Source organism: Corapipo altera, unplaced genomic scaffold (assembly GCF_003945725.1).
Source record: "Corapipo altera isolate COAL_440 unplaced genomic scaffold, ASM394572v1 23, whole genome shotgun sequence".
NCBI classification, from domain to species: Eukaryota; Metazoa; Chordata; class Aves; order Passeriformes; family Pipridae; genus Corapipo; species Corapipo altera.
In genome coordinates this window covers 18599114-18623394 of record NW_020884878.1, presented here as the reverse complement: position 1 = coordinate 18623394, position 24281 = coordinate 18599114, and the positions used below count along the sequence as shown (strand labels likewise).

Here is a 24281-nt window from a genome sequence, read left to right as displayed (position 1 = left end):
TGTTGGACACCTCGGGTCACTCGATCACGTGCACAAGTTTTAAGAGCAATGCAAACTGCCAGTGTACCCTACCTGGCCACTTGCACGTGAGATGGAACCTCATTCAGGCAGGACTTTGGGGCACATTTCTACATCTGATAGCAACCATCTGCTGCAGCCACGAAGTCTGGCATTGCTCAGCAGCTGGATTCATATGCTGGGGTAGCAGCACCTCAGCATTTCTCCCAGCCGTGCTCTGGAGCATGCCTAAGTGCCAGCTGGCACCTAGATGAGGTGCCAATGGGTACAAGGCTGTGCTCCAAATTCAGGATAGAACTACCTGATGGGTCCCTCTCACTGTACAGCAGCAGGGAAAGGAGGAAGGCTACATGACGAATGGGATGAAAATTCATCCTTTATAACTGTAATGCCATGGTACAAGGGAGGAAGCTTCCCTGGCATGCTGTGGTTGCTTTTGTCTGCCCCACTGTGGCAGACAGTTGGGAGACATCCAAAGATGGGTGCTGACCTGAATTAGGGCTGCAGGAAAATTTCCCCATGTGGGGACTAAAAGTCCCAATAGTTTAGAGTGGAAACTAGTGAAATGCCATGTGATAGAGATGTGCAGAGCAATGCCTGGCTCAGAGATAAGTCTGTTCCTTTGCTCACCCCCTCACAAGATGTTCAAAGAAATGGAAAGACAACTCATTTCAGACTGGTAAACTGACATACTTCTCACAGAGCCAACAAAGTGATTTGTGCAGGTGGACAAGATGCCCTTTTGGCCAACAGTTTCAGAGGGCTCACAAGGAACCAGGTATTAACATGAAAAACAAGGATACCCAAAACTGAAGTTACAACGTTTGGCTTAAATAAGATAGAAGATGGCATGATTCTTGGACATCAAGTTTGGAGTTTGGTAAAGAATGGCGGGAAGGAGTTTCCACCTTTTTTCTGTCCGCTCTTTGAAGCCGATGTTGGCAGTATTTATGTCAGGAGGACTGACTTTTCAAGTCAGGGCCTTGCAGCAGCACCACTGGCATGGCTTAGAGTACAGCACTTCTCCCTCATCCCACCTCCAAAGCCCCAGGAGGCTGGTTATGGAGCTTGTCTCTTGTGCCAGGGTGCTGAAGTGTGAGGATGGAAAGCACAGGATTGATGGTCATGTCCATCTCCCTCCGTCCCTCCCTCTGCTGCTCTAAGTCCCCTGAGGAAACCTGTGGGACTTTGTAAGCCCTCTGAAATAGCCAGCACTAAATGGGTCCTCCCTTGTGTTTGGGTGTTGGACCATGAGCCTCCCTCCCTCCTCGTGTTTCTCTCAAAAAGGCATTGAAGAGCCCTGAGTTGGGCAGGGGCTCTGGGGGATGGACCAGGTGTGGGACAGGGGCTCAGCCCTGCTGCTGCCTCCCCTGGCAGCCTGCTGTGGGATAGCTTGTCTCCCAGAGAGCTGGCAGCATGAGAGAGCCGTGGGTGCGCCAGTGTGCACCAATGCAGAGCATCCAGGCTGATGGGGTGTGGACACATATTTGTGTTTTGATAACTCTGCCAGTGTGGTACTGCCAATCAGCACTACTTGCACATTGTACCTTCTGCACAGCTCCCTTGTCCTCTCCTTCACAGCTTGTCTGCTCCATGCTCCCCCGTGCTGCCTCTGACATGCTGTGCTCCAGGACTGCTTGTAAAAGCCTCACACATGCCTGGGCGCAAGCTCACTGCGTGTGCACCCATCAGTGCAGCTACTTGTGCTGAATACCTTCTCCAGCTACACTGCGTGAGCTGAAGTATTTCGGAAGCTCGTTCCCACCAAATGGGGTGGGCAGAAGGGAGAACTAGTGTATACATTCATGTAATCCAAAATTGAAGCAGATCCCATTGGGGTGGGAACACAGTATTGGTATGAGTGTTGTTCACAGCCATCTTCTGCTGAGGTGGGTGTCTTGGAGTCTAGCTGTAAGAACATGTCCTAAATAAGCTGTACTCAATCCTTGGGAGTCTTGAACATGTTTTATGGTGATGGGTGGTGTTGAAGAACATTTTCCTCTGAATAGCATCATGGAGCAGCGACGTAATATGCTCAAGAATCATGTATTAATTTAAGAGACAAGTAACACATTCACCGTCCACCCCCATGCCATGCATCATGGGTGCAACCAATACCCAGTAAACATCAAATCCTCCATCAGGCTGTAGTCATCCCCTGGGAGCTCAATTTTTGCTGCTTGGTTGCTTCAGTTGGATTCACTGCAGCACTAGCAGGGGCCCAGGGTTGGGTCCTGCTGCCACTGTGGCAGAGCTGGACAGCCACATGTGCCTCTCCTGCTCTTGTGGTAGCCTGGAAATGCACATGCTGGACAGCATGAAGGAAGCTGGGGCTATAGCCACTTACCAACACCAGTAAGTCTACCCTGGGTGGATCAGCACTTCTGGTTAAATGGGTCACTGCCCTTCCTCTTTGGGCCTTCCCCGTCATCACCGAACGAGACTGCCACCGAGATGAGTCAAACTGTCAGACAACATCTGCACCCTCCGCACACCCTGTCCATGCGCTTGGATAGTTCAACTGGTGGGCTCAGCCCAGGCAGCGGAAGCAGAGGAACCCTGGTTGACTGGGGGGCGTCTGGCAGCTGAGCCTTTTCGGTGTCCCAAGTGTGGCTGGGTGATCTGGTCCATTTCTGACAAGATCCCAGAAGCTAGACAGGGCCTGTGGAGGCAGCAGTGAGAGAAAGTTTTGCCTTAAATAGATGTACTCTACCAGGGTTTGGGATCTGCTAACCTGGAGACTCCTGTAAATGCACATCTGAGTACTTGCTCATGAGCTGCAAAGTCCTTGCCAGGAGAAAATTAGAGGTTGCTCAACTAATTACCCAACCAGTTTATTTGTATAGGACAGGAGAATGTGGTTCACCTCTTCAAAATAGCCTGGGGTAAACTCCAGTAAGTCTGTCTTGACATAGAAACTCCAGTACATGCTGGAAGTCTGACCCCGACAACCTCTTGCCGATCCTTCAACTGAGAGCTCTAGCCAGGCTTGCTTTCCCCCTCCAGTGAGGTCAGATGTACCCCAGCTACCTGGAGCTTGTTGTCCATATCTGGAAAGCTAACATATTTGGCATTTCCTTTCTATAGCTTTCTTCTTTTAAAGTATGAATGAAAGAAAGCATTACTAATGACATTGAACCTCCCCCCGCCCCCCCCTTAAAACTGGCAAAGCCAAGTACCAAAGAGCTAGAAATTGCCAGAAATGGGTTTGCCTGGGCAACCTAACTTCAGCTGTCTTGTGTATATGATTACTTCCTGCATTTTGCCCTGGATTGCCACCTCTTCAGCACCCGGACTGGACCTTGGCTGGAGGGAGTGAAGAGCTGGTCAGCTAGGCTGCATCCTTTCTTAGCAGGTCTGGGAAACTCCTATGCAATTGGTGAAGCAAGGGATTGCAGAAAGAAAGGAGGGTCTACTGGTAGACAGTTGATGCCTCCCTGGAGAGCTGGGTCTGTGTCTACCCCTGCCTCGAAGTTACTCTGTGAGTCGGTAAGCCACATAAGCAAGAGCTTTCACAGGAGCAGCCGCGTCTTCCTCATTTGCCAGAGCTGCTTTACAGAAGTGCTAAAAGTTTGCAGCTGCAGTCACAGACATGAGGATCTGGGGTTTCATTAAATTAAGTGTTATATAGGGCCAAAACCACTGAAAAATTTAGATCCTGGTTGGTTCAAAACATGTTCAAAACAAAATGAAGAAGTACTTACAACCTGAATCTCTCTTTGTCTCTTCTTTTGCACCTGTTAAATAGGGATAACTCCACCCCCAACCCTGAACCTGAAAAGGTGGCTGAGAAGATAGATTAATTAATAACCCTGAAGAACTCACTCAGCACTGAAGCAATGAGCACTAGAAAGAATTCATGAAGAAATGGAAAAGCAGGATGTTGGAGCAGTCTCTGACTGCAGGACAGCAATGAAGGTAACACAGTCTTCCCAGGGAAGAAACCTTATTGGGTCATGAAGTTACAGAGCACAGCATGTTGCTTGGCAGGAGGGTGTAATTACAGTGTGTTTAAGGGAGTTAATTCTGGGATTTCCATACTTTTGAGTGCTTAATTTACAGTACTTGTAATTTATCAGACATTCAGATTGTAAAGTGCCTGTTTCCTGTACATTGGCAGGTTGCATCCAGTAAGGACTAAAAGTGTTGGTGTGATGGGTGTTTGCTCTCTGTTGGGTGGGATGAATTTGCTGGGACTATGCTTGAGCTCTCCTGACACGACCTCCCTCTCACACTCATTCAACTCAGCCAGGATGAAATAGCTCTGGTGACTGAGACTGGGGAAGCTGCCCACATCACAGACAGGACCAATACATGCTGACAGAGCAGGACATGGCAGAAGTATCTGGTAGAGAGCAGGGACTTTGTTCAACAGAGACATTCGCTTGACATCTCTTATCAGCACTGATTTCTACACAAAGGTCTTCAAACTCATGTGGGGAATGATAAGGAAATTGCTGCAATTGTCCAAATATTGTAAGAAATTATTTGCATAAAATGCTACATGCGAAGCAGAAACAACCTCAGTGGTTTACAGGAGGCTGAAGTTGGTAGCTGCTCTAGCCTTGATTTTTAAATAGCACTATGCACTGAATGATTGTGCAAACAATATGAGTGAGATGGATGGGGTGAGATGCAGTTTTGAATGTTACTGTCATAAGCCTGTAGCAAGTGAGAGGGCTTGAAAGGAAACTCCTGCACCCACCCGTGCTGAGGAAGCTAGTTACACAGGGGGACATGGACTTTGGAGGGAAAGGTGCTGGCTGCAGCTAAGGCTGAGAAATGGCCCATGTGCTCTCTGGGCTCTGAGGAGCCCATTTTTTTTTTTTTTAATTTCATTTTTTTCCTTATTTAAACCCTGGAAACATAACATCCTACAGAGGCAGGATTCAACCTCTACCCTTTCCAATAGAGGTTTTTTCCCAGCCACTTCATATGGAAGGCTTGAATAACTTTCCTGAACTGCCCATCCCAAGGTCTTCCTATGCTCATCTTGCTTTGAACCTCAGATCTGCACCTTTCCTGCTGCAGTTGGAGCCTGTTGCTTCTTACTCTGCTCTGGCTGCACAGAAACCAATTGACCACCCTTTCCATTACAACATATGAAAGACTGCTCCTTCCTCCCCACCCACTTCCCACCCCCAAGACTTCTCTTTTCTAGGCTAAATGGACCCAACTTCTTCACTCCTTTCTCTTAGCGCAATCTTTCTGTGTATTTATCCTTTGTATTGTTCTCTTCTGGACTATTCCACTTCTGGACTTGGGACTCTTAATGGGCACTGGCCCTGCACAGGCAGTACAGAACAGTGATCTCCTCTGCCTTGTCCCAGCACCCTAGACCTGTACCCAGCTCCTTTGCGACACCTCTGTGCTGCTGGCAAAGCTTTGGCTTTCAATGCTCTGCAGCCCCTGGATTTTTCCCTGCTATTCTGCTGCCCTGGTTGGTTATTCCCCAGATCTTCTATCTACATCTTGCTTTGCTTTATATTTGCATTTGTTCTTGCTGAACTGCATCTTGCTGCTTTCAAAGCATTTCTTCAGCAGTTGAGATCACATTAAGCCCAACCTCCAAAGTCCCTGCAGCCACTCTGTCCCGGAAGAACAGGACTCCCTTAAGCGTGCTGTTATTCAGAAGGGATAAATGCAGGACTGGATGGCCCCATACTTCCTTAAAACTCTCTGGAACTAGCCCTTCTCCATCAAGCTGCTGGTCCAGCAGTAACCTAACACTTGCAAGCTCATCCAGTGCCACTGACAGTGATTTCACTGCTACTGTGATCAAGATCAAGAAACCTAAATGATCCCAGAGAGAAACTCAGGGGATGTTAGTCACTGTAAATTTAGTCACCTATGTCAAGCACCAAGATTAGGAGAGTGCCTCCTGAGGCTCCCCCTCATAGCAGGGGAGAGCCTGGGGAGGGGCAGCAGGAAACCAGCTCCCCAGCCTGCAGCAGGTGCCCAGGGCAGCTCCCACAGAGCTGTGAGCAGGTGCTGGTGGAGCCATACTAGTCGTTTCTGCTGCTCTGGGTTGGGGGATTGCGTCTCTGACCAGAGGAATGGCACGGGGCACTGCCTGTGGGGAGACAACATGGGTCCTGCCCAGCCCAGAGGAGCATTGTGAAGGCTCTGCCATCTTCCCACCAGGAGATACTGTCTCACAGCACACTTATTCACTCATAAGTGACAGGAATTCATTAGCACTGTAGCCAGCTTGAGGGCAAGGAGTGTAGCCAGCTTGAGGGCAAGGCAGAAAACGGGATGTTCTCTTAGTCCCACTCAGCAAGACCAAGTGTCCAAGCCCTCTCTCCTGCTGTCGCTCTCTCCTGAGGTGTCTCCATCAGTTGTTAATAAAAGCCCAGCTCTGGGCAGCTCAAAACTTTCCTCCTGTGGATCAAAGAATAGCCTTTGCCATAGACACATTCTGGACACTTTTGCACAGACTGTCCAGCTCCTGCCAGGACACCCAGCTTCCCTGCACCACCTCCTGCCAACACACCTGCCACCTTCCTGATTGCCTCCCTTCAGATACTGGCCTTGCAAGATACAAAAGGAAGGAATTCAGTTTATTTGCCTAATAATGGAACAAGGATATTTTTCTCTGAGGAAGAAGCTCCCTCCATCCTGCCCTGAGTAACAGCAGCATGCAGAGCAGGATGGACCAGGCAGTCTCTGAGACCCACTCACCAGCACAGGAGTGTGGTTTCCTCAGGAGAGTGGGAATCCAGCACTGTGCTTCCTGGAAAGGAAGTGCCACTCAGGTTGCAGAGTTCAGATGAAGTGTACCAATGCAGCAAGTGAATGGATCCTTCAACAGTTGTGCTGCTATCTGGTGCCTTGGGAAACTTGAACTTAATGCCCCTCATCTCACCAATGCCTTTAGCTACTCCATGCCTGGAGCCAGCCACACCAGAGGAGCCCTGCCTGCTACAGGGGGGCTGTACTGCCAGGAGATCAGGTCCCTCAGGGTGGTTCATGCCAAGCAAGCAAACCCTTGCAGCCATGTTAGAAAGTGTGGTGGATCCTAACATTTTTCCTAGCACACCAGGAGAAAAAATACACCCAAGGCTGTGAAATGTTCAGATAGTAGAGCCAAGGGTAGGGCACCAGTGCCACAGGATGTTTCTAAAGAGGGAAATGGGTCGAAATGGGTCAAAATGGAGCAGTTCTGCTACTGGAGCTAAGCCAGACAATTTCACCAAGCCACTCAGCCTGCAGCCAGCCCCACGTGGTCCTTTTTGAGCCCCACATTCGCCCATGTGTTGGCTCTATGAGTAGTGGCAAGGATGGGAAGAAATGCCAGCAATGCCCATGCAAGTCCGCACTGCGTTCCAAGCATGTGCACTTTCTGTGCTGCAATATGGCTGCAAACCCAAAGCTGCCAATACTCTTGCTGTAGTGACCACTGCATCTCAAGTGCCCTTGCTGATGCCCTGCTGCTGAGACTTGCTAGCTGCTCCTTCTTTAGGCAGGAGAAACTCAAACAGAATACCAATATGCAACAAAAACCAGTAAGGAGGAACTGTGAATTGCTGCTTTCCACAGGAGAGGGTTACTGTGGATGGGTTCATGCCTGTTTCTATATCTGCTCCTTACAGCGCATGCGAGAACATAGTCACTCCAAAGATATGTGCTCCTGTCTGAGAGTAAAGAGCCTGTGTTGGTGTGTGGTCCTGGTTCATCCTCCTGGATCTGATAACATGAGCAGATGAGAAAATAAATGGTCCCTGCTTTGGCACTCCCTTCTCCTGCATTGTCACCTCCAGAGCCACTAGCACTGAAGCACTGCTGTCTCAAGGGCTGCTTGCATGTCTTCAGTCTTCCGAGGTTCATGCTAAGGATGGAAGTAGTCCCACAGAGCACAGCCCAGGGGACAAACAAGGGGATGCAAAGCAACTTCTCCTTGCTGCTGTCTGCATGGGCTGATCCATAGATCCTTACATTTACGGCACTTTAATTTGTCTGCCGGGGTTAATATTCCCCTTATGGGCCAGTGGTGACATTCTGATGAATGTTCTAAAGTGCTAAATAGCTTTGCTTTATAGAAAATACTAGTCCTACCAAATCCAGTCCAAATATTCTATGATCCTGAGCTGCCTTCTTAGATAGGACTGGTGCTTCATCGAGCCATCTGCACAAACAGCATTTACGTGGCACCTGCTGAGGGTACCCGTCCCCTCCTCCACCCGTCAATGGTGTCGGGGATGGCAGGAGGCGGTGGGTTGTGGGGAGATGTGTGGCTGCCTGGGAATTTCCCCAGCTGGCTTGGGGTGACCGAGGCTGCCTGGGCCTGGACTGACCCCCTGCCTGCATGGGGCTGTCATGGCACGCAGTGCCTCTGGAATTTCTGGGGCTCCCAGCAGCACCTCCTCCGCACTGCCCTCCTTTGAGGGTCCAAGTTTCACAGCCAGAGCTGGGGCTTTTCTTCCTTTCCATCTCTGCTGTTTGTCTCAGAGAAAACCCATCTTGTTGTTTTTCAACTGCCTGAAGGTGTTTTTCGGGGGTTTTTCAGGCTATTTTGAAGCTCATTTTTCCCAGATGTGCTTTTTTTTCTTCTTCTTTTTTATTAATTTTTTTTTCTTCTGTAACTTTTCTTCTTTGCCTTAAAGTTTCCGGCCACGTGACTTTCAGCTTACATCCCCGAGGTTCTGAGAAACCACAGGAGGCTGAGACCTAAAGGGAAGGTGCAGAGCCTCCGAGAGGAGAGGCAGCGAAAGTGTTGGAGTGTTGGGCAGGAGGACAGTGTGCTTCTGGGACGGGTGAGAGCAGGGAAGCCAAGGGCTATCTCAGGGGTGACAGAGGAGGGTGGGGAGAGGCAGAGAAGCAAGACAGAAGGCAGGCACACCAAGAGGACAAAGGAAGCTGAAGAGACCCTGGGAGCCAGAGCCAGGAGCCATGCCCCACAGCTCCGACAGCAGTGATTCCAGCAGCTTCAGCCAGTCTCCCCCTCCCAGCAAGCAGGTAAAGCAGGGACCTTCCCCAGGTCTCCCCAGATGAAGAGTCCTTTGGGGTGGGCCATGGATGGATGGGAGGTAGGGTGGCACCCACCGTTGCTGTTTTCACAGCACAATATGGCAGAGCTTTCTAAGAACGGCTGTGGGGAGAGGGATCCAGGGCTCAGCTGAGGGCCCTGGCAGGAGCCCTAGCCACTGAGGTGGGTAAAGGAGGAGAGAGAAGACCTGGTTACCTGTGGCTGTGCTGGGGAAACTGGGGGGCCAGGCCCCCAGGCATGGTGGATCCTGCAACACATGCCAGGCAGGCAGGAAGCTTCATCATGAGAGTTGGTGCTCTGGCAAGGAGCCTGTGCAGGCACCTCCTGTCCATGAACTGGGGCAGCTCAGGGCCCTGACACTTTGGATCTGCTTTCTCTTCTGTTCAGCCTCAGAGATTTTTCATCTCAGTAATGCTTGACAGAGGGATTTTGGTTTGTTGCATGGTGTACTTTGTACATGGTGTCTTTTGCTGGCAGATACTGACACAAATCCAGGATGTTCCCACTGCCTTTTCCGGCTAAGCTTTATTATATCTGTCATTTGCCATTTCTCTAAGGCTGGCAACAATGGCAAGTACCTGAGACTTTGCTCAGAAATCTTGGAGATGATCAGGGCAGATGATTTTTGGTTTGCAACCAAGGATGAGGAGGCATCCTTGTAGAGAAAGGGATAAAGCACAGAGTTTGCCAAAGGATAGGGACTGGACTTCATGAAGAACCTGCAAGATGCTGTATCTGAGACATTTTCAGGGTCTTGAAAGCAAGGACAAAACGGTTAGGTTCAAAGAAAAAAATCTTGGGTGGGGGGAGGGGGGAGAGGATGTGGACAGATTGATGGGCTGGGAAGATAACTTTTGTGGCTGACTTTTGTAGTCTTGTGGAGAAGTGGTGGTGTGAATGTTAAAGAGTCCACAAAAGGGGCAGTGCAATATGAAAATAGAAGATGAAAGAGACTGTTTGACAGTTTCAACTGTCAGAAGGCAGCAGAAGAACCAGATCTCAGCAGAGAATGGCTGGTCTGTGAAGCTCATGACCTGGAGCCTGGAGACCTGTTCTCCTCTTCCAAAGGAAGTGTTGCAGTCAGCATTGCAGGCATTGCTACCAAGGGAATCCAGGAAAGAGCAAGCACAGAGATCAGAGAGCTGAAGCAAATGAGATCTGAGTTAAAAACAAAAGCTCTGAGTCTGTCTAGTCAAACAAAGCAAGGGCCACATTGCATTGGGAGGGTCCACAAGAAATAAAGCCTGAGGGAGAAGGGTGATGGAGAGACGAGGGACCTACAGGGGTGAAAGGAGGAAAACACAGACTGTATCTTTGGAAAAAATGGTTTATCCGAGGATCTGAAATGTCCACATTGCCATTACCCTGCAGAGAGACAGGGAAGGGAAAGGTTTTCTGTACGAGAATTCAAATTGTCTCTCTTCCAGAAGGAGGTCCTTACTCTGGTCCATCAATCCATATCCCAGGCCTGGGTGTTGGTGAAGGGAGAGTAGTCATTTCCCAGCAGTACTGGGATGCCTAAGGGTATCAGATGTGCCCCTCCTGGACAACGAGGGTGCCAAAACCGTCACGTCCCTGGGCTATGGCTTTATCCTGGTATGGAGGGTGTGTATCCCATGTCCTGTGCTTCAATCATGTTATCTGCTGTGTCCCCTTCCCACTTACTGCCCTGCAGGAGAAGGGCGAGGGAGGGAATGTCCCAGTTATTTCTATGGCTTGTTTTCCTAGGACTCTTCTGATGACATGAGAAAAGTCCAAAGGAGGGAGAAGAATCGTATCGCTGCCCAGAAGAGCCGCCTGAGGCAGACTCAGAAAGCAGACACACTGCACTTGGTGAGCACTCCCACTCTTCTTTGTCCTGAGTACTGAGGGCTCACATAGGACACAATGTGCTTTTCCCCTGGGACTTGGTGTGGAGATGTTCAGTGTAAGCAGGACAGGAGAACTGAGGCCAGGGCAGGATGTAGGAGTTAGCATTCACAGCAAGAGCACACAGCCCAGGACGACTGCCACTGAAGCATTTAGTTTTGCACCTAGTTTTGAATCCATCTTTATCTCTCAGTCTTTCATTACTGATTTCCTTTTCCAGTCTCTTCTGACTGAGTCACTCAGAAGCTCTTTGAAAGCACAGTCGCACCCGGGCTGAATTTCCCTGGGTTTGTGATTCATGCCATCATTTATGCAGAGATGTAACAGCATACAAGGATGCTTTTCTGTGGCACTGTGGGCACCCTTGCAGCTCTTCTTGGTGTGAAGAATTAGATGTCTGCTTTTCAGAAGGGATGGCCACTTCTGGCTGTGTGTGTTTGGGCAGGAGTATATGGTCAGTGTCAGAGCACAGGGGCTGAGATCCTTTGAATTTTGCACGGTGATAAGTGCAGTCCCATATGTTTTGGGCTACTGGCAGGCAGGATGAAGAACACACAATCTGCAGTGGACAGAGACCATCTTTATCCCTGCACTGGCTTGGCTGTCATTTGAAAAGTGGTAGTTGAGCTCATGTTCAAAAAACCATCCTTTGACTTAGCGATCTTCATGTTCCCTCATATCCCAATTTTTGGGAATAATTCTTGAGAATTCAGTCCTGAACCTTCCTCCTGACATAGTGGCCTCATCACATGGCTGGAGTTGGGTTTAAGGCAGAGATTTCACTCTTTTCTCAGTAAGTGATGATTGTTCTAGAGCTGACATGGCTCTAGGCTGGTTGCATTACATCTGCCAGCAGCAGTGGCTCTGGGTGACTGTGCCTGAGAGGGGTAAAGAAATACCCTTTCCTTGGGGTCAGTGCTCTCTCCAAGGTAATCCTAGAGGTAGATATGGGCTCTGTTCCTTCCCCAGGAAAATCCCACCTAGCTGTGCACCGAGAATTGGACTCCTTTTCTTAGAGCAGATAGCAAATCATATGAGATTACTACTGCTTAGCTGGCATTGATAGCACACAGTCCTTGCCTTCCCATGGGGATGGGAGCAGCAGAGCTAAGTCCTGGATCCTGACAGACAGATATAAAAATGCAGAGAAGCAAGAAGAGGATGGATGGTGAATTTCTGCTAGTTTTTTTTCCATTTCCTGGTGGATAGTGAATGCCTGCTGCTCCTGGGTTTATTCCCTGAGTGCTCTTTGCCTTTGGTCGATTCTGAATCAGGGACTTTGGTTCCTTGAAGTGGTTCTGCCCAGAAGAGCATGGCTCAGCTTAAGCCATGGTGGTATGAAAGGAGCCAGCAGCTCCATCTGCCCCAGGGTTTTGTAGTTTGTGTTTTGAGAGGAATGAGTCATGGGGAGGCTGGAGCTCCCAGCTTCTGGGTGATTCCCATCAGTTCCTGAGTTCCACAGCAGTCATGATTTCCAAAGCATTTGGTCATGTCCTTGAGATGCTGTGTGACTCCTGCAGTGACAGCAGCTGTAACTGGTAGGTGTGTTTCACCTGTGCTCAGAGAGCAGGTGCCATCAGAAGTCAGCATGGCAGCAGAGGGGTGAGCAGAGGGATGACATGTTCACTTTGCCAAGGTGGTGGTGCAGCTCTCCAGGGCCTCAAAGTGCTGAGTCCTGCTTTAGCTGTCTTGGCTGAGATTGCAAAGCCTGCTGCTGCATCCTCCCTCCCTCCTCTGGTCCTGCCCAGGCTGCTGGCTCCGTGGTCAGTTGGTGCCTGCGATGCTCCAACCTGGAGCTGGCTGAACTTCACAAGGTGAGGTAGCAAAGGCTTCGATGCTCTCAGTATCGTTGAGACGAGGGTTTGCATCTTTATTAACCCCTTTGTTGTTATTCTCATTAATAACAGTATTGATTCAGTTCTTCTGAGGCCTCAGTTTCTCTTTTCTTCTGACTCAAGTGTCTTCCCCTCCTCCCCACCGTGCCACTGCTTTCCCCGGCTGCTAGCAGGAAGCAGTGAGTCTCTTCTTTCCAGGGCAATGACAGGTTTCCTGTGACAGGTGGTTTTCTGGTTAAAGACGGCGGTTATTCAGCTCGCTCTCCCCCGGGGGCTGGGCTGCCCGGGAAGCACCCGGAGATGTGCGTGTGCATGAGAGGGAGCGAGAAAGCCTGGGCGGGAGCAAGCCACAGTCACTTCTCGTAAGTCGGCACTGGGGAGCGTGTCTGGGGCCGCCAGCATCGCACTCGCACCCGGCCTGGCCAGCTGGGGGAGGAGGGTTTGCCCAGTCAGGGCTCTGTGACGAATTTACCAGAAATATGTCATTCTGGAAATTCTGTGGGGCAGAGAGGCGCAGGACCACAACCCCCCTGTCCCTAGCTCATCGGCTCCCACACTGAGGAAGCCCCTGTGGTTTTGTGTCCTCAGGAGAGCGAAGACTTGGAGAGGCAGAACGCTGCCCTGCGGCGGGAGATCAAGCAGCTGACAGAGGAGATGAAACACTTCACCTCGATGCTGAGCTCCCATGAACCACTCTGCTCCATCCTGACATCCCCTCCACCGCCTCCAGAAGTGCTTTACGCCACACACTCCTTTCACCAGCCCCACATTAGCTCCCCACGCTTCCAGCACTGAGCTGGAAGTAGGATGACAGCCTGCCAGCTCCACTGATGGCAAGAAGTAACTTCATGGGGCTCGTTTTTCCATCCAAGGGAAGGAATTGGACAAGTGGACATTCCTTCTTAAAGTGTGTACTCTGAGTGACTTGCCTAAGACTTACTTCCTGTGCAGAAATGGCAGAGCCACCACAAAGCATCTTGGGACAGTTTCCAGCTTGGATCCTGAGAAGAGGAGGCAGTCACAAAAGGGCACCAACCCCCTTCTGTGGTGCTTGTTTGGGCACACTCACAAGAGCGTGCAGCACCGACAGCCTCCATAAGAGTGGCTGGATGTGACATGCAACAGCCGGAGCTACAGGAAGAGGAATGGGAGCAGGGGTGGAGGAGGTTGGGGGCCACAGAGTATCAGGGAAAAACTGGTTTATTTTTGTAAAATAAAGATTGAAAATTCTTAACTCTTTGTTTCCAAAATAAGGTCTGAGTGAATCCTGGCATGATACAGTGAAGACACAGGTGACAGGACAGGGAGAGCTAAGAGTCCAAGAAACAGCCCTGCATATGCAGAGGTCTAATCCAGGGCCAGCAACTGCAGCCTCACATTTATAATGGGGGCCCATGTGCATAGGCTAGGCAGGCTGAGGAGCAATGGTTTGTGAAGTGATAGGGTCCCTGGGGAGGATGGGTCCCTCCTTGCTGCAGGGCTGGACTTGGCTAATGAATCTGATGTGCCATATAACATCACAGATCTCTTCTTGGCTGACCCTCTTGGCTCCCTGCTACTGATGGCTATACCTCCACATGTTGCCCTTGCATGTGTGGAGGTGCGCTGCCATATCATGGTAGCTCACATGCAGCTCTTGGTGGGCTGGTGGAGCCTTCAGGCATGGAGGGAAGTGGTGATGCTGTGCTGGAGTGCCCAGGAGAAGGAGGACCTAGCAGGACTCTTGCTTCAAGGCACCCTGCTAAGGTATGTAGCTGTAGCCTATGCTGTTTCCCCTTGCCCACCAGTCACAGCTCTACAAAAGACTACTGTACTACCTCATGCATTGAAACAGATGAAACCTGAAAGGTCAGAGAAGATTAGGTTGGTACTGCTGGGTGTGTTCTACTGGAAACACAAACTGGTCCATACAGATGGTCTCTACACCTTATACCCCACCAGCCAGCAGTCACCTACCACCCCCACTCTATACACAAAGCTGAAGCCCACCTGCCGGTGCAGGTCCTGTTGCTAATGGTGGCTCAGGACTGCTGCCATGTTAAAGGAACATCAGCTGCAATTTTTTCAGCACAAGCAGTGCTGTTGACACAGGCTTTTAAATGAGAGAAATAGATTCAATTCATAGATATCCTTCTTTCAGGCACAGGGAAGCAGCATATTTCATGGGGTTTGGCTCATCATCGTAGCCCACAAAAGAAGTTGGATAAGTCTGTAATGTGCTGTGCTGCACACATTTTCTCTCTGGTCTGCACTAGCAGGAGGATAACCAAATACTGCCATGCCTCAGCAAGCTGCCCTCAGGAGACGCACAGGTAGCGCTGTGATTTCTCATTCCATGATCTATTCAGGTGCTTCTGCCTCCAGTTTCTGGGCCAACATGGGAAGCACTGTAGTCAGAGACACTTAGTGTCAGCATGTGGGCATGGGCGTGGGCATCACCACCCTACAAAAGCAGTGCTGAGGCAATGGGCAATTGCACTGGCCCTCCCTGTCTGTGCAGGTCTGCCCCTTGCCCCAAGGCGGATGTGCACACACAGGGAAGGATGGTGGTTATTCCAGGCAGGCAGCTGGGTTTCTGTGTACAGGACATGCAGAATACATCTACAAGAACAATTTCATTGTGTCTTACACCAGCCCTCTGTGCTAGATCTCACACCAATAGGCTTCATTCCATCCACTGATTCAACAAAAAGAGCTGCCGATCCTTGCACAGGCCATGCTTTGAGTCACCCAGGCTACACAGGCCCTTCCCAAAGTGCTTTTCTCTGGGATTTGTCCTTTCAAGCCTGAGAGAGACAACTGTCCTCCAGCTCTAGAGGACTTTGTCTTTACAGGCTCTGCTTCTGCTCCTTCAGCTTCTGGTAGATTTTCTCTTGGATTCTTCACTTGGTGTTCCTCAGGGCTCTGATGGTTCCATATTTTCTGGGTTACAGTCACAGAAAAAAGCTTTGGCTAACTTGCTTGGGGTTTGCTGTGCAGGGAACTGCAGGCCCACGGTCCTCACTGAAGGATGCAACAGAGCCCTAGCACAGCTTGCACTGACAACACAGTGTCACCTAGAACAAGAGATCTCCATCCTTGCTGTGCCCTTTGTGTTTTCTCATGCCTATAAAATGCTAAGCTTGGTTTTAACTGCAGGTGGAGAAGGTCCTACACTGATGTATATGTCAACTATTCCCACGCAGACATGAAGCCAATATTTTTGCTGCAGAGCTGTCGAGGTCTGAGATCCTTCATACTGGGTGGGGCTCACATAATGCCCACAGAATTGCTAGACTACTCACTGGTAACGTCTCAGACTTATTACTGCGACTCAGAACGAAAATAAGCGGTAAGTGGTGAGACTGGAAGACAGGTTTGCAACAACATCCTCTCCAAAACTTAAACAATGTTCTTGGCATCATCAGTTAAGCTGTCTCTCCTCTGCATGGCTGGCTGTGAGCTGGAAGGCCTCCTAGCAGCAGCACTATGCTCAGCCGTTTTGGCCAAACACTGGGTGTTCCGCTGGTGCTAGGAGACATATCTTCCAATCTGACTTGTCTTTGCCCCAGGCTTGCCCTCAAAAACCTGATCACAGAAGATGATCTGCACGGTTCAAGCCTGTTTTGACTTCTGTTTGCTTATAGTGATTGTGAGGTGTCGGAGGCAGTCTCTCTTTGTTATGAAGAATGATTCTCGTGGGGGAATGTCCTTATCACCCAAGCAGCATGGGACAACATGTCCTTTCAGAGCCATTAGCCCTTTCAACCAGTGGCTGAGAAAAGATCTTTTCCTGAGGCTGCTTGCAGAGCTGCACAAGCTGCTTATTTAGGCTGTGTGAGGAGATTCTTTCAATTCTGTACCGACGCTGTCTCTTGCTCCTTTTTCCTGGACTCCGGGCCTCTACTCTCCACTCTTCAAGCAACTTCTTTTAGATTTCGAAGTAGCCAAGTTCTTCGGTGTGGCCCTCGCTGCCCTCAAATGAACTGTAAATGAGCCTAAAAGAGGAGCAAAGGGCAGGGAGGTGGCCAGGGAAATTATCCCCCATTGCTTTCAATTGTCTGCTCCTACCAGCATTGCAATTTCTTTCGACATTCATTTCCACGGCGTCTGGCATTTCTCAAGTGCTGTGTTATCTGGCCATGCCCAGCTTCCAGGACCACTGTCGTGCTGGCTATTCCAAGGGAAGGGGATACTTCTGGGAACACAACTGGATAAACTGGGTGATGGCTGGTCCTGTGGCAGCCTGTCCCAACCCAGCAGGATGTCAGCACCTGTCTACTGCGCTACCCGTCCCTCACTGAAAACCTCTCTCCAAGCAGTACATAGATGAGGGGTCACAGGAGGCTGAGAGACTCTTTCCCAGCCGGGGAAGGCCAGTCAGGAAGGGAGACAGCTCTTCTGTGAGCACAGCCTGCCGAAACACTGCTTGCGTGCTGGCCTCTGCTGGGCGAAAGCTGAGCACTCCCAGCCTGCACCTGCACTCTTCTTGGCAGAGCCGGTTTGAAGGTTGTTTGTTAGCCTGGCTATTGCCAGACTAGAGGGAGGACTGAGTGGCTCAAGGCAAGTGTTGGGTAAAGCTGCCTGAAGGAGATGTCCATGTCCAAGTGGAAGAGAGAGTCTATGGTCTCCCTTAGCCAAGGATCTTGTTCTTGGCCCAGGGACCTGTTCTGCTTTGTGGTCCCAGCAAGTTTCCATTGTTGCATGAGGGTATGGGGAGCTTGGCTTGGTGTTCCCCACCTTCTTCAGCTCCCGAGGGGCTTGCAGAGGTGTTTGCAGGCATCGCTGGGCTGGATGTGGGGGCTGAGCCTGAAAAGCATCACAGGTGGAGGGAGCTACTTGCTAAAATAAACAGATCTGACTGCAGCCCTGAGTAACTATAATCACCTTCACCAAGACCTGAGATAAGAATGGTAGATTTCAGTGTTTTGATATCCAGAAAGGCTTTTGTAGAAGCACTTGGGCTGTATTTGTGCTCAGCAGCCATGTCCCTGGGGCTCTGCTGCATACTGGGCAAAGCCAGCCGGAACCGAGAGCAGGTGTAATGTGGCACTGTGAGGCAGCTGCCGAGGGTGCTTTTCCAGCCTTAGTGACCATTGCCTCCACATTCACTTGCTGACTGGTGTCTTCTTTGCAGAGAAAACAGAGATGTGTGGCAAACATCTGTTGATACAAGCAGAGGATGGAGAAGGCAACTGGGGAACAAGAGAGTTACATTTTCCTTTATGGCCTTTACCGAATTCCAATACCTCCCATGGATCGAGGCATCCTGGCAACTGTGCAGAAGGATAGCAAGTCACAAAGCACAGGGGGTGTTGTAACTTTCTCTCTTTCTGTCTCCCTAAAATCACAAGCTCAGCACTTTACAAGCCATCCATATCAGCATTTCAGGCATGCTTTTATGGTAAGATAAATAAAGACAGGACATTCAGTGCTGACATAATCTTAACGTATCTCTCCCGATGCAAAGCCCAGGGCAATCTTTTATGCCTCGTATTCCCTTTCTGCTTCATACTCCTCAGCTCAGCTGCAGGCTCTCCGTGTGGCAGGTGCCAAGGTGGGGAGACACAGAGCTAGCCAGTCCAGGGGAAGGTGCATTCATTCCACTTTATGAGGCTGTTATGAACTCAGCTGTCGTCACTGTGATGCCCTTTCTCTAAACTGATTCACATGTGAATTTTTCTTCTTGAGGGGTACAAAAAGGGTAATACCCAAGCACAGTTTGCATGGAGTCAGAAGAAAAGTAGAGGCACATCTTCCATTTGGCAAAGGACAGAATAAGCAGCTCTGTTGCCCATTTTGCTGTGGCTCCAAAGTATTTATGCACTCGTTTTACAAATCCCATCTCAGAATTCACTTCTGTTAGAGCTGCCAGCCTGCATCAGCAAGAGGATAATCTGCTGCATACTGGACCAAAGTGGCACAAAAGAGACCCTCTCTCTGCTTCTTACAATGATCATAGTGTCCAAAGCAGTACTTGTCATACAAGAATTGCTGCCTGGATGCTAATATTTCAGCACACACAGATCAAAGAAGATCAGGAATCACTGCTAAGAAACAAAGCATTTTTATAAATCACAAGCTGTCGAGAAAAAGCAAAGCATGGCATGAAATGGTGAGACTTTTCCTAGCAAACATCATTGTGCTCGCTTTGTCTGGGTTCTGCCGTGGTTTTGGCACCTTATTGATTAGCAATCCGGAGGGGATTTGAGCAACATGGGTATACATAAAGTTTTTTTAGGTTAATCAAAAAATCTACCCAACTAAATGGTAGGGAATGTATATTCATTGCTTGCCAGGGCAGAGCTACAAAATTACATAAGACTGTAATTTTTCTTGCAGCTGAGGTTGCAGACAGCAGCTCCTGAAAGTCCTACTGCTTCAGAGACATCCATGCAGAGAGAGCACACATTCCTCCCAACTTCTGCACCAACCAGCTCTGTGCACTTTTCCTAAGATGCAATCAACTTTTCTGCCCTTACAACAGCGATGGTTTGGTGTCAGGATCCTCAGGACTTTTCCCAAGTTTGTCTCTTTTGCTGCAGTGTGAGTGGGAGAAAAAAGAGGCACATGTCTGAGTTCAGCAGTGAGACCATGCATATTTCCAGCACACTTTTATTATCAATTGATGTCAACTGCAAGAAATAGAAGATGAAAACCTTTTTTTATGTCATTGTCATGAACTAATATGACTCACTGAAATGGAGGCTGGAGAATGCTGAGTAAGAAGGGCTTATAAACTTAGAGCTTTGGTATTTGGGGTTAATCTGCGACCCTGATCTGGACTGGGCTGGAAAATCTAGACTGTGGCTGAGTTTTAAGTCTAACTAGATCTTTTTCACTTCTTTTATTTTGATTTTCATGTCTCATGTGTGTGCCTGGTACACAGCAGAGGAGTGAGGTGGGTTTGCTCAAACGACAGAGCTTATGCACAGCTTTCCACACAGCTGTCTATATCTCCACAACTTTTCAAAAGCAAGAGTTGAGAGCTGGGCTGAGATGCTCAAGAAGCACAGTAGACTAACCACAGTTAACACAGTTTTTGGATTAGAGCCGGTTCTCATCCGGCCAGATCAGAGATGGGGCAGAGCAAGTTGATATCTGTTTGCAGAAAGCCATGTAGAGGTGGCGTAACTGCCCTGAGTCTGGAGAGGTGTGCACTAACCAAAAACTGGCACTTCAGAGGTACCATGCATGCAAGTGCTCTTCCATGCTGCACACCCCTTTTTACACCTTTTTCTTGCTGCAAAAAGGCAGCAGTGAATTGGCACTTCAGTCATGCCTTCCCATGTACTCTTTGCAGTTCAGACCTGTATGATTTATCCACACAAACATCACACCTGAACTAGACAGAGTTAAATTAAGGCCATTGCTGTGTTAAAGCCAGGTTTTGAACAGGGAGATTGGATTTGCAAAGAGGTGGTATTTCAGGCTGCTGTTGGGAAAGCCCTTGCAGCCCAGGCTGGAAGGTATCAGACTGGAAAAACAGTCACGCCTCTGGCAGGACCACAGGCAAATCACCCAGGCAAATTACCGTAACTCCTTGTGCCCCTGTAAAATGGACATAGGTGATGCATCCCCAGTGAAGCGCCATGAGCTGCACAGGAAATATGCTGAAGGGGAGCAAAACATTATTTCCCTTCCTTGAGTTATACTTTTGAAAGGCCTTAAACTTTGAACAGGATAGGTTTGGTGCTCAGAGTTAGCCCCTGCACAACTTTGGTGGTTCTGAGGTCCACAGTCTTCTCTAGAAGAGATTTTAGAGTGTGCAACCAAGCCATTGTGTTTTGTGTAGAGGAAGGTAATTTTTGCAAAATTTTGAGTGCTGAAGAGGTTGCATACTGCATTGTAATGAGTAGAGTTGTTAATCACTGTCTATGTACCCAGATCTTTACACTAGAAATGTAACAGGAAAGATTCTTAAGGGTTTAGGGTGTATCTAATCTACAGTAATAAACTAATCCACGGCATTTATAAGCTGTATACTGGGTCCTGCTTTCTGGTGGCACTTGGGATGCAGAAAGCTATAGGTGCCAGCAGAGGGCTCGCAGCCTTCCCTGCTCTGTAGGGGAACACTGCTGGCTTTGTCCAGCGCCGCAGCCCTGCCACGGACTGCAGCGTGTGTCTCCAGCTGAGGACTGCATCCAAGTGTGACCCAGAAGTAAGTAGCTCTGCCAGCTATTCGGGTCTTGCCATTTGGTCTTATGATACAACTACCTGACCTCTGAAGAATTCCACTAAAGCAGTTTGGGTGTTGAACCCAATATGAAACCTTCTCCCTCCACTAACCCTGTGATGTCTGTTGTGAAAGGTTGTATGGGATATCTGCTGACAGCTCCTCTAGACCTAAACGCTATCAATCAAAATGCAATAGAGCTGCCCAAGAGCTGCACTAGTTAGGCTTTGTAAGTGCAATGATGAAATTTAGAGACAGAAATCACAAGGCTGCAAGTTTGAAAGCAAGGGACATCCTGTGATCCTTTGAGCTTAGATACTTCGCATTTAAATGGAGCCTAAAGAACTGCATAAGTGGAAGATTCAGTAGATCCTCAAATACCTGCTTTTCCCTAGCAACATTCATTTTTTGACACCTACTCCTTGGACCTCTGATCCAGTATGGGGTAGAAAAGACATCAAGGAATTATTCTTTTCACAATAATTTTCTACGGTGCTTTCTGCACAACTTCCAAGCCAATTTCCACCACCCATTTATATTGTCTTGCTTGTCATTGAGCCCTGTTGCCATGCAGAAATCAGGAAGCTGGATTATCATTGCCACCATTATCCCCAGCATTTATACTTATTGGGTGGGCTTTGAGAATAACGAGCTTGTTGGAAGGCAAGTTCTTCAGTCCTTACAGAATGTAAAGGAATTTCATGTACTCATTGGTCATAAAGGCAGCATATATTGCAAGAGAGTCAGATGTTGGATTTCTTGACATCAGTAGGGAAGATTACAGAGAGGTTAGGCTCTGTCTGATGGCCTGTACCATTACATTTAATGTGGGTCTTTCTTCTGCCTCTGGTTTAATGCCTTCCAACCTTCACAGATACTTTTGGCTACAGGATTCTATAAGCTTTTTAGCACTTATGTTTATCTCCATGTAAAGGAGATTTCTCTCTAGCTTTAAAATCCACTTCAAGGGGTTGTCCTGAAATAAAAATAATTTTTCATGGCTAAGAAATTTTTATATAAAGATGCTCTGATGAGGGAAATCCAAAAGCAGCTGCTCTGCTGCTTCAAGAAGGAAAAGAGGCTCATGTGAGTAGAAACAGATGTGGCAATGGGGAGAGGAAGAAATGCAAAGCACAGGGATTTTGTTTTAGTCCAGAAATTGGCAAATTGTGTAAAGGCGTGATTGAACAGTTCACAGAACCAGAAACAAAACAAATCAGCCTTGAAATCAGAGGACAGGAGTTCTGGGAAGTGTAGGCCTATAGGTATGAAAAATACTTGTCTGAATAGGCTTTGGGGAGCCAGGGTTGCTTCCCTGTCTGGCTCAAAATCAATTGACAGGCTAGGCACTTTCATGCATCTGTTTTCAGGTGTTATTTTCAGCAGGGTCTGTGTTTTAGTCATTCTTGATTTACCATTTTACTTTTCTGATAGGATTAAGACATTGGAGCAAATGACTCCTTACTTGGCAGGCTCTGACTTGCTACAGACTATGTTGGTAATGAATAAAAGGATTTTTGAAAGAAATTTAGGAGCTCAAGGTGGGGCTAAAACAAAACACAAGATGATAGACTGTTTCTGACCCCAGTCTGGAGTAGGGCTGGTGGGAGGCAAAGGATCAAACTTGTGTTTCTTAATTGTCTCCCATATAGCTAAAGATTTGTCTATGTGTGTGTTGTTTCTTTAGTCACGTGTAAAGAAATTTAACTGTTGTCAGTGTTTTCCTAATGTGTGTCAGTGTCTTCTCAACTCCTAATATTTTTTCTTTATACTCTTTCTGCTTGTTCTTTTTTCTGTGACTTAAGTCTGAAAACTGCAGACTCTTTGCTGCCCAGAGACCTTTGACTAGAGCAGATGCCATACAGTACCTAACTCCATTATCCTGTGTTTATCGGAGTTTACAAATTAAAGATGCCATGGACTGTGATAACACTTCCAGCTACAGATAACTACAGCTACAGAACTAAATGCAACATGTAGGGGACATATTTAAGTTAGGCTTTAGTAATTCAATAATGTCTGCAAAATCAGCAAATTTTGTTCTTTGCTCTGCTTAAGGAATTATTAATAAATGATAGTCCTCTGAGCAAACCCAGTTTGCCATCCTAAAAATTGCCTATGTATTTCTTTTCTTATCTCTGCTTTTCAACTGCTCTTTAATCAATGATAGTGATTATCTCTTCGATTTCTGTATAATATTTTTGAAAATTTCTGATGAACCTAAAAGTTTATTTTATGTATTGTTTTACTGTTATAACCTCACAGTTCTCAGACTAAGCAGCTGTTGGACTATGATAGTCTTTTTCCAGCTCTTTTTTCACTTCTGCCCTCTCTGCACCACTATCACTCATTGCATTCCTGATAACATAAAATTACAAATTTATTAGAACAAATTACTCTGTTCTTTCTGTTGTCTCTGTGGAGAGCTTAGAGTAACTTTGGTTGCCTAACTTAATAAATTGGACTGAAACCCTCTTTTCTGACTTTGGCTTCTGAATGTGTCTTTCTTATTTATTAAGTAAAAGGGCTACATTATGACTATGTTGTACCATTGTGAAAAGCATCCCACAAGTTCCACCAAGTATGTAAAAGGACGACATTATAATGTAGCTACCAAGTAAATACAAGCCAGAGAAACTTCACTTTTTCATTCTCTGACCCAAGTCTTTCTTTCAGGAATACAACACTCTAAAGACACTGCTGCCATTTTTCCAAATTAGTTTTGATCTCTGTGTTAAATGCTGTAAGAGAGCTGAACAACACTAGTAATCTTGTGTCCTTGCACTGAGGAATGTTTGTGCAATTCAGGTAACATGATGTTAATTAAATGAACTGTAGATCATAAATGATCTCCAGGCAGGCATCTGCCAGTGGCGTGTTGCTAAAGTAATGGGAAAACAAGGGCTGACTCATTAACTGCGAGTTCCCTGTGAGGATGGAAACAAACATCACTTTTGGCTCTTTTGCTTCAGTTGGGTTGGGATGTTTTAATTTTCACTTCACTGGATGTTTTCACTCTCTAGTGTGCCATGTCACGAAAAAAACAACCAGAGGCCAACCCAAACGAAACCCAAACCGGTTCCTCCTCCAGGACTCCACCCTGGCATCTCTGGCAGGGTCGGGCACAGCCCACTCACAGCCTCCCCCAGGACACAGTTCTGGTCAGCCCGTTCATCACTGCCGGCTGCAGCCTCTCGTGCCCCGGGTCCTTGGAACGCCGGGGCGGCCGCTCGGCGGGGCTGGGCAGTGACGGGCGCTCTGTCCGTGCCCTCCCGGGCGGCCCGGGCCCTTCCCGTCCCCGCGGCAGGGCGGGGCGGTGGGCGGGGAGGGCCGGGCCGGGCCGGGCTGGGCGGGGGCGCCGGCGCCTCCCAGTGCGGCGGCAGCCAGTGAGCCCGGCGGGGGCGGCCGGGTCAGG

General features: G+C 48.4%; 2 protein-coding genes across 2 annotated transcripts in view; both read left to right on the top strand.

Annotated features, from left to right (window-relative positions):
• JDP2 (Jun dimerization protein 2) overlaps nt 1-3831 on the top strand; it is a 28368-nt gene extending 24537 nt beyond the window's left edge. Inside the window, exon 6 of the transcript XR_003526758.1 lies at nt 3767-3831. The gene's annotated coding sequence lies outside the window, so the exon portion shown is untranslated. The remainder of the gene's footprint in view (nt 1-3766) is intronic.
• Nucleotides 3832-8903: 5072 nt separating this feature from the next.
• BATF (basic leucine zipper ATF-like transcription factor) lies at nt 8904-13945 on the top strand. The gene is made up of 3 exons (XM_027638141.1): nt 8904-8976; nt 10736-10840; nt 13300-13945. Exons 1-3 carry the CDS (start codon nt 8911-8913, stop codon nt 13504-13506), a joined length of 378 nt encoding a protein of 125 aa, XP_027493942.1. The 5' UTR covers nt 8904-8910; the 3' UTR covers nt 13507-13945.
• Nucleotides 13946-24281: the final 10336 nt, after the last annotated feature.